Source organism: Cotesia glomerata, linkage group LG2, assembly GCF_020080835.1.
Source record: "Cotesia glomerata isolate CgM1 linkage group LG2, MPM_Cglom_v2.3, whole genome shotgun sequence".
Classification (NCBI taxonomy): domain Eukaryota; kingdom Metazoa; phylum Arthropoda; class Insecta; order Hymenoptera; family Braconidae; genus Cotesia; species Cotesia glomerata.
The window spans coordinates 28197147-28208370 of record NC_058159.1 but is presented as its reverse complement, the minus strand read 5'-3'; the positions used below and the strand labels follow the sequence as shown (position 1 = coordinate 28208370).

At 29.6% G+C, this 11224-nt stretch overlaps 1 protein-coding gene across 1 annotated transcript; it reads left to right on the top strand.

Moving 5' to 3' along the window:
- The first annotated feature begins 41 nt into the window (after positions 1 to 41).
- On the top strand, positions 42 to 9854 carry LOC123260211 (putative elongator complex protein 1). Its single transcript, XM_044721223.1, has 6 exons — positions 42 to 138; positions 429 to 676; positions 2454 to 3655; positions 5127 to 5359; positions 5487 to 5899; positions 7675 to 9854. Exons 2-6 carry the CDS (start codon positions 490 to 492, stop codon positions 9609 to 9611), a joined length of 3972 nt encoding a protein of 1323 aa, XP_044577158.1. The 5' UTR covers positions 42 to 138; positions 429 to 489; the 3' UTR covers positions 9612 to 9854.
- Positions 9855 to 11224: the final 1370 nt, after the last annotated feature.

Here is an 11224-nt window from a genome sequence, read left to right as displayed (position 1 = left end):
AGCCATTTTGGCGCTAGTGGCGGTGGTATTTATAAATTCCTTTTTTACCAACCTCCACGTGCAGCGTGTTTTGATATATAATAATGTCTTTGTAACCTATTTATGTAAATAAAACATAAAAAAATTATATTTTTTACGGTAAGATCCAAAGAAAATTAATTCAGCAGATATTTAATAATTTTTTTAACAAATTAATTATTGCAAAAAAAATTTATCAAAAAAATTGACATGTAGAAATTTTAATAAATTAAAAATGCAGTTTTTTTTAAATAATTTTTTGTAACTAATTTTTTTGTTAAGAAAATTGAAGAATTTTTAAGTGACAGCTGAATTTTATCTCACTAAGATCCAAAGAATAATTATTTATTTTATTGAAAATAATTAGAATAATAAACTATAAAATATTTTAATAAAATTAATTTTTTTAGTCAGTAGCTGAAAAATAATTATTACCCAAAAAAAAAAAAAAAAAAAACTAGTGAAACAATAATGAGGAACTTGACAGTTAGCAGTCATGTCATTGCTGACTTACAGGATCAGTTTATTCCTTCAGGACTACCCGACAGTGTTAGTTGCTGCTTGGACCCAATAAATGACAATTTATTTGTAGTGGATGCAAATAATATTTATTTAATCTGTAAAAATGAAATGGGATTTGAAGTACTCAAAAAAACAGGTATTTTTTATTAACATTAATTTAGCAGATATTTAATTATTTTTAGAATTTTTTTAACAACAAAATTATTGCAAATAAAATTAAAAAAAAAATTGACTTGTAGAAATTAAAAAAAATGAAAAATAGATAGATAGATAGATATATTTATTTATTTATGCCAAAGCCTTAACTGGCCAGATGGCAAAAGAAAAGTTTACATTATATTAAAATATTTTACATATTTGATGGTTAATTTAACGATATTTTATAACTTAATAAATACTTAACTTAATGTATATTTTAACAGAGTAAAAGAAGAATATAATTTATCAATACAGATTGAAGAATAACTTAAGATTTAAGTAACATTTTTTCTGCCCTCCAGGCGGAAAGTGGCAACTTTCGGCCCGCTGCGCTAAACGAAATTGCCGCTTTCCGCCTCTGTCGGACAGAAAAATAGTATACAAACCTATGGCAGGAAAATAATAAATATCTCAGATCACATATATGTCGACCTCGGCTTCGCCTCGGGCAACATATATGTGTTCTGAGACATTTCTCATTTTCTTGCCACAGGTGTGTAATATACTATTGTTTGATTGCATAGTTTTTGATGATTTAACTGAATTTAACAGACAATTTTTAAAAATCAAGTTCAAAGAGGTAATGAAAGGTTTTATTCTTAAAAATATCAATACTAGGCGCTTTGACTAGATCCTCTGACAACTCTTCCCAAAGACGAAGAAAAATGCAATTTTTAAAAAATAATTTTTCTGTACAAATTTGTTTGTTAAAAAAAAATTAAAAATGGTCAAGTGTCTGCTAACTTTTAAGTCATTAAGAATTTTGGTGATAAATAAATTATTGCAAAGAAAATTAAAAAAAAAATTGACATGTAGAAATTTTAAAAAGTTAAAAATTTCATTTTTCATAAATAATTTTTCAGAACAAATTTTTTTGTTAAATAAAATAATTAAATGATCAAGTGACTGCTAATTTGAATGTCATGTATTTTTTTTTCTTGATGAAAAATTTAAAATTCAATTAAAATTTCCTTGCCGTATTTTATTCTAAAATATTGCTACTAAAGAACATAAATATGCCAAGCAAGTAAGAATTATAAACATCGTTTTCAAGCAATCAATGCTTATAATGATAAACCCTACTCCGCCGTCCATATTACGGCATCAAATAAATTATATTAATGAAAATTAATTGAGCATGTATTTAATAATTTTTAAAATTTTATAACAAATAAATTATGACAAAAAAAATTAACAGAAATTTTAAAAAATAAAAAATGCAATTTTTTTTAAATAATTTTTTGGAACAAACTTTTTTGATATATAAATTTAAAAAATTGTTAAGTGACTGCTAACTAATGTCATATTATAATGAAAATTAATTTATCATATATTTAATATTTTTAAAAATTTTATAGCAAATAAATAATGACAAAAAAAATTAGAAAAAAATATTGACATGTAGAAATTTTAAAAAATAAAAAATAAAAATTTTTTGGAACAAATTTTTTTGATATATAAATTTAAAAAATTGTTAAGTGACTGCTAACTTTAATGTCATATTATAATGAAAATTAATTTAGCATATATTTAATATTTTTAAAAATTTTATAGCAAATAAATTATGACAAAAAAAATGAAGATGTAAAAATTTAAAAAAACAAAAAATGCAATTTTTTAAAAATATTTTTTTTTATAAAAAAAAATAAAAAATTATTAAGTGACTGCTGTCATATTATGATATTTTGATTAAAATTTTAATATTTAAAAAACAGGTATTAATGACAACACTGAAGCTAAGCCAGTTGGAATCCAATACTGGAGTGACAACGAGACTCTTTACTGCGCTTACGACAACGGCGACCTGATAAAAGTATCTCCCAATGAACCATTTGACCACCAAGTCGCTGCTCATATCGACGGCGGTATAGAGTGCATTCAACTCAGTCCAGACCAAGAAATTCTCGTTTTAGTGACCAAGAACCACCAGGTCTACACCATGATCTCCAGTTTGCAGGTGATGTCAGAAGCGGATTTGACTGCTGAGGAGTTTGGAGACAAACAGTTTGTAACTGTCGGGTGGGGAAAGAAAGAAACTCAATTTCATGGGTCTGAAGGTAAGGCTGCGGCTGTAGCCAAAGCTCTTATCATCGGCAAGACTGATAAAGATACCAAAAAATCATCAATAACTTGGCGAGGAGACGGAACTTTATTCGCGGTGAGTTTTTTTCACGAGGAAGTCGACGTGAGATTATTCAAAATTTTCAACCGGGAGGGAGTGCTTCAGTACACGAGCGAGCTGACTCACAGGCTGGAGGAATTTATCGCCTGGAAGCCGTCAGGAAATTACATCGCAGCGACGCAGAGGCTGGAGGATAAATACGTGGTGGGTTTGCTTGAAAAAAACGGACTCAAGCATCGAGAGTTCACTCTGCCGTTCAGCCCCACGGAAGTTGATGTTAAAAGTTTACTCTGGAGTCCAGACTCGGAGATTCTCGTGGTAGAATGCAAGAGCCTGCTTGCTGATAGTTCTTGCAGCCAGTACTTACAATTGTGGACGGTTAATAATTACCACTGGTACTTGAAGCAGAGCATTGGCTTCAGTGAAGACGACCCGCTGATTTATTACACCTGGAGCTCGGCACCACGTGCTCGCAAACGCTTAATAACGATGACGAAGCTTAAGTGTATGATTTACTCGTTCAGATGGACGATTAATCACAGCCGCGGGATGAGCGACACCGATAAAAGTGTCGTTGGTGTTATTGACGGTGACAAACTATTGGTAACTGGGTTCAGAGTGGGCATCGTGCCACCACCCATGTCCCACAAGTCTGTGGAAGTTGATTGCGCTATTAATGAATGTATCTTTGCTTACTCTTGTCATAATGACAGTGACACTGACTCTTGGATTGATTCCAATTCATTTTTCTTGCTGTTACAAAATAATAAACTGGCGCTATGTTTATTTATTCGGGTGAGAATTTAACACATCATTAATTTATATCATGTTTTTTTTTTTATTTTTTATTAATTTGATTGTTATTATTGGTGGTTTATTTATTAACCCTGAGTAGTACTTCGGGATTTTTATAATAAAGAAAAAAATTAATGGTAATTTTAGGAGATATGAAATGATTTTTAAATTTTAAATGCAAATTTTATTTAACAATATTTTTAAAAACATTTAATGCTAAAAATTATAAATTTTCTAAAAAAAAAAAAAAGTAATAAATATTTGAAATAATTTATTTTATTAATGACACTGAAAGTAACAGACATTTACTATTTTTTGGATTTTTGTATCATGTATATTGTTAAGAGAATAAGCAAAATTTAGTGGGTGTATTTATATGATAAAATGGGTTTTTATGGTTAAATTTGGTATCGTTGGAAGTCTTGACCTAGACTTGTGCTTTTTCATGGTTTCATATCATTCTCACCAATAGTCAATTTATGATGATAATTATTTAGGTTGCATTCGAAAATGCTCCATCTCTAGGTACATAATTAAGAAATGACCTTGTATCTTCTGAAATATTGTCATTTCTTAAGATAAAAGCTCACCCCGACACTACACTCATCGAGAGCTTTCATTTGAGTACCCACATCAATTTTTCATATATTTATATATATTATATATGTGTATATATGAAAAATATATCAAAATGCATGTGGGTACTCAAATGAAAGCTCTTGATGAGTGTAACATCGGGATGAGCTTATATCTTTAAAAATGTCAATAGCTAAGAAAGTACAGTACAATTTAACATAATTAAGAAACGACCTTGTATCTTGAGAAATATTGACATTTTTTAAGATATAAGCTCATCCCGATGTTACACTCAGCAAGAGCTTTCATTTGAGTACCCACATGCATTTTGATATATTTTTCATATATACATATATATATATAATATATATAAATATATGTCAAAATGCATGTGGGTACTCAAATGAAAGCTCTTGATGAGTGTAACATCGGGATGGACTTATATCTTTAAAAACGTCAATAATTAAGAAAATGCAGTGCAATTTAACATAATTAAGAAACGACCTTGTATTTTCTGAACTATTGACATTTTTAACAAAATAAGATCACCCTGACATTACACTCATCGAGAGCTTTCATTTAAGTACCCACATCAATTTTTCATATATTTATATATATTATATATATGTATCTATGAAAAATATATGTCAAAATGCATGTGGGTACTCAAATGAAAGCTCTTGATGAGTGTAACATCGGGATGAGCTTATATCTTTAAAAACTTCAATGGTTAAAAAAGTACAGTGCAATTTAACAAAAATTTATTAAAAAAGTTCCACCTGTAAAAATTAAAAAAAAAATTTTTTTTATCATTATTGATTTTTTATAAAAATTGTCAGCTGCCTGCTTCAGTGTAATTTCTATTAAATTTATTTACTCATCATAAATTTTACAGGACGAGTTTCCGCTCGAGTACCAATACATCAGATCATACAAAATTGAATGGGATGAGGAAGCTGCACCGCTAGAATTGAAAATAGAAGAATTAAATTACTCGCTACATCATTTTCTATGGCTGAAAGAAAATACAATGTTGTGTTCATTGTCACACGGAGATCATTGTTATTTATGCGTTCTTGATTTAATAAACGTTCATAAAGATCAAGATGATGGACGGATAATAATTAGGTAAGAAGTCAAAATTTTGATAGTTGTTTTAATATAAATATTACAAGTGATGCACACATGAGTGGGGCAGCTAATTGGCATAGCAATTTATTAAAACTGATGTTGATTTGGATCTGATTTACAACAGAGAGGCATTGATGATGCACGAACACATCCAGCACATCGTGGCATCGCCAGGTGACATGAATGACACAGCTTACCTGGTGGTAGGCAATCAAGTGCTAAAATACATCCACGGTGAAGGTGCTGTGCCGACAGAAATAATTATCCCGGAATCTTGTGATCAAGTGGAGGTCGTGGAGATCGAGAAACGTCATGTTATCGTCATGCTTGGTTGTACAAACCGTCTGTACGTTGACGGCACAGAAGTCGCTAACAACATCAACAGTATTTGTATTCACTCGGATTTTCTTTTACTTACGACTCTGCAACACGCGCTTGTTTGTGTCGCCATGAATGCTGATGGATTCAGTAAACTTTCCATGTCTAATTTGTCTCTCAAGTCATGGGGGACTGGACAAACTGAACATACTACTGGAGGTAAATTATTTTTATTATTTATTAATTTTTTTTTTAACACTATAGTTTGATTTATTTTTTTTTTATCAAAGCTTACATACAAATAAATGAATTAATTATTAAAATTCATATCAAATTCTTTAAATTTATCTTAAATGATCTCAAAAATATTAAATGTTTTGTTTTATTTTATTTATTCTAAATAATGTATTGAAATTTTTTTCCTGATTTTTTTTCGAAATTTACTAAATCAATTTTATATGAATATGGTTAAATAAATAAATATCTTCTCTTATAAAAAACTATTTAAAAATATCAATATAATATATATAATAAAGTTTGAAAATATTTTTGTACTCTCTAATTAAATTATCAATAATTTTTTTATAATTAAATGTTAACCGTGGTTAAATTTCTAATTTTTGCAATTTATAACTAGCAACCTTGCAGTCACTATGTAACTTCCGTGACTTGCGAACTATAAATAAATAAAATTTTGATTTATTAAATAATGAATTTTGTTAAATTGCACGGAACTTTTTTAACTATTGACGTTTTTAAAGATATAAGCTCATCCCGATGTTACATACATCAAGAGCTTTCATTTGAGTACCCACATGTATTTTGATATATTTTTCATATATTCATATATATAATATATATAAATATATGAAAAATTGATGTTGGTACTTAAATGAAAGGTCTTGATGAGTGTAACATCAGGATGAGCTTATATCTTTAAAAATGTCATTAGTTTACAAGATACAAGGTCGTTTCTTAATTATCTTAAATTGCACTGTACTTTCTTAACTATTGACGTTTTTAAAGATATAAGCTCATCTCGATGTTACACTCATCAAGAGCTTTCATTTGAGTACCCACATGTATTTTGATATATTTTTCATATATTCATATATATAAATATATAAGATATATGAAAAATTGATGTGGGTACTCAAATGAAAGGTCTTGATGAGTATAATGTCAGGGTGAGCTTATATCTTTAAAAATGTCAATAGTTCACAAGATACAAGGTCATTTCTTAATTATTGATATTTTTAAAGATATAAGCTCATCCCGATGTTACACTCATCAAGAGCTTTCATTTGAGTACCCACATGTATTTTGATATATTTTTCATATATTCATATATATAAATATATAAAATATATGAAAAATTAATATGGGTACTCAAATGAAAGGTCTTGATGAGTGTAACATCGAGATGAGCTTATATCTTTAAAAATGTCAATAGTTCACAAGATACAAGGTCGTTTCTTAATTATCTTAAATTACACTGTACTTTCTTAACTATTGACGTTTTTAAAGATATAAGCTCATCCCGATGTTACACTCATCAAGAGCTTTCATTTGAGTACCCACATGCATTTTGATATATTTTTCATATACATATATATATATATATATATATATAAAATATATAAATATATGAAAAATTGATGTGGGTACTCAAATGAAAGCTCTTGATGAGTGTAACATCAGAATGAGCTTATATCTTTAAAAATGTCAATAGTTCACAAGATATAAGGTCATTTCTTAATAACGTATCTACAGATAGAGCATTTTCGAATGCCGCATAAATACTTATCATAATAAATTGACTATTGGTGAGAATGATTTAAAACCTTGAAATTGCACAAATTCAAGTCAAGACCTTTGCAATGACACTAAATTTTACTAAAAAAATCCTGGAAACAAAATTATTCTTATTCTCTTAATAATAAAGATTAAATAAATAAATGTAAAAAATAAAATTTATCATTTATAATTTTTAGGTTTAAGTATGAGACGACTCGAGCGAACATCAAGCTTAATAATGGCAATTCCCGGAGACTCGCGTGCGATTCTCCAAATGAAACGCGGAAATCTAGAAACCATCCAACCGCGACCTTTAAACTTACACATAATAAAAAGCCACTTAAGCTGCCTCAATTACTTCACGGCATTCGACATAATGCGCAAACAGCGCATAAACCTGAACCTGATCTACGACCACAACCCTCGAATGTTCGTAGAAAACACTGAGAAATTCATCGACGAAATAAAGAACCCCTGCTGGCTGAACCTTTTTATCTCCGAGCTCCACGAGGAAGACGTCACAGAAACGCTCTACAGTTCTTGTTACACTGACCAAGAAAACGAGTCAAGAAAATCCGAGGACATTCCGGAGGAAGGAAAAGTCGAGAAAATTTGCCAGTTATTAAGATGCATTATGGAAAAAAAATCCGAGACTCGCAATCTTATCCAGCCAATTTTAACCTGTCTTGTAAAAAACAAGCACACTCCAGGATTAGAAGCAGCTTTGAGAAAAATTAAGGAGTTTAAGTCCAAAGAAGGAACTAATTCTTCTCGCCAGTCTGCAGAAGAAGCCTTAAAATATCTACTGTACCTAGTAGACGTTGATGTGCTCTACGACATTGCTCTAGGAATGTACGACCTCGAGCTAGCTAAATTCGTAGCTTCTAAATCTTTTAAAGATCCTAAAGAATATTTACCGTATTTAAATGGGCTTGCTAATCTCGAAGAAAATTATCGCAAGTTTAAAATTGATAAAGATCTAAAGCGATACGAGTCTGCATTAGATAATATTGCGAAGCGTTTGGATAAATTTGACGAGTGTATCAATTTAATTTGCAATTACGATCTCTTTGCAAAGGCAATTAAATTGTTTCCGAAGGACGGGAAGGAGTATAAGGAAATTGCGAGAATTTATGCAGAAAATCTGATGAGAAATAAACGGTACCGCGAAGCCGGGTTGATGTTCCAGCGGAGCGGAGAATTGGAGCGCGCTTTGCAGGTCCACAAGACAGCTGGTAGTTGGCAAGACGCCATTATAGTGGCCACTAAAATGAAGATGAATCCTGGGGAGCTAAATGTTCTCTACCAAGATCTTGTCACGCAGCTGCGCGAGGAGAAGAAGTTCCGCGAGGCAGCTGAGATATGTCTGACTTATCTAAACCATGTTGAAGAAGCTGTGTCACTTTTGAGCGAAGGCAAAGAGTGGAGAGACGCGCTGAGAATCGCTCACTCGTTTAAAAGGCTTGATTTGATTGAGACACATGTCCAGCCTGGCTCGCATGAGCATGCAATAGAGATTTATTTTAGAATTAACAAAAATAAGGAGGATTTTTTGAAGCACAAGCGACGATTGATGATTGTGAGGAAGGAAAAGGCGAAAAAACAGGCGCTTATGATTGAAGCTTTGGAAGAAGAGCGCGGAAATGTGGGGAGAGACTTCAGCGATTTTCTTAGCGAGACTAGCAGTGTGGCTGGATCTGCTGCGAGTGGCAGTTCCAGGAGCTCCAGGTGCTCGGGAAGAAGCTACAGGTCCGGGAAAAATAGACGCAAGCATGAAAGAAAGGTCCTGGATATCAAAGAAGGAAGCGCTTATGAAGATCTTGGATTGATTCGAGCGCTTCATGTTATTATTGCGAATACTTACTTGCAACGTGAGGAGGTTCATGCGGTTAATAGAGTACTGCTGCAGTTCTTCTTTGATGAGCTCGCGGAGAAGTTACAGAATGCGCTGAAGGATTTGCTGGGTCTTATTGAGAAGAGCAAGCATGAGATTTGGGTCAAGGTGGCTGATGATGATAATGATCCGAATAAATTGCAGAGTTGTTTGTTGGAAGCTAAGTTTACTTATCCACCAGAAGCAGGCTCCAGCCAGTGGTCGCTTGATTTATTTCCACATTCTAGAAATTTAACTTAGATATTTTTTAGGGGGTAGAAGTACTGTTTGTGGACAGTGGACCCTTTTTTGGACACTTTATTTTTTAATTATTGGATAAATATTTTTATAAGTGCAAGACTATGAATTCAATGAGTATAAATGGAGTAATTCATAAATTCTATTTGGATAAGGTAAAAGATCCAGTTACTGACACTGGCACTGGTCTAGTTGTTTGACACTCGCAATTTTATTCTAATTGAAAAAAATAAAATGTTCTTAAAAAAACAATTATTTCAAAATTTATAATTCATAAATTGTATTTATTAATTTATCAAGGTTGGCGTTTTTTTTTTAATTAAATGTTTTTTTAATGTTTTCTTTTTTTTTAATTAAAATGTTTTCAAAAAATCAATTATTTAAAAATTTATAATTCATAAATTGTATTAATTAATCGAATTGGGCTTTTTTTTAAATAAAAATGTTCTCAAAAAACCAATTAAGAAATTTTTAATGCAAAAATTGTATTTATTGATTTCTTGGAGTTGGCTTTTTTTTTTAATTAAATATTTTTTTTAATGTTTTCTTTTTTTTTAATTAAAATGTTCTCAAAAAACCAATTAAGAAATTTTTAATGCAAAAATTGTATTTATTAATTTATTGGAGTTGGCTTTTTTTTTTTTTAATTAAATATTTTTTTTTTTTTTAAATTAAAATTTTCTTAAAAAACCTAATTATTTAAAAATTCATAATTCACAAATTCTATTTATTAATTTATCGAAGTTGGCTTTTTTTTTCAATTAAAATAAAATTGCAAGTGTCAATAATTGAGTTTTTTACCTTAGTTAAATTTTTTACAAACTAATTAAAATATCAAGTGGCCAAAAATGGTCCTAAGATGTCCAAAATCGGTACTTCTACCCTACTTACTAAGCTGAATTTGAAAATGGTTTTTAATAAAACAATTATTATCGGTTTTGTTATTTTATTTACATGTCTTTTGTCTGACAATTAATTTACCCTCTAATTTTTATATCTTTTATTTTTATTTATTTAATAGATAATAGTTAATATATTACAATACATTGCCAGCCATATATTTAAATCATTCATATTAGTCAATTTATATATTTCATCCAAACTCGCGAACAGGTTTTTTTTTGCATGCCTTATGCGTGAGCGTATTTTTAAATTCTTATGCGAGAATTTAAAACAGTTTTTCAAAGAAATAATATTTACATACAAGAAATATGGTTTTATTAATTTTTATACTTATTGATCTACATGCTAGAGATTTCGAAAATCATTTTGAGATAAAAAATATTTAGGTAAATATAAGGAAGTAAAAATAAGTGTAGAGATATATAAGATGCATCAATAGAGTCTTAAAATACAAGAAAATTAATAGTGTCATCTAAAAAAAAATAAAGATTATTATTATAATTATTGATATACGTATTTTCAGAAATATAATAGTAATATATATGTATAATAATAATAATAAGCTTGTTTTAAAATTAAAATTTATTTTTTTTTTTTTAAAGTCGGGAATAAAAATACGCTTATCAAAGTTCATAATATATATTAATAAATGCACGAGAACTTCCGGTACGAAATAATTATTTTTTTAATCAGTCAAATAATTTGATTAAAAA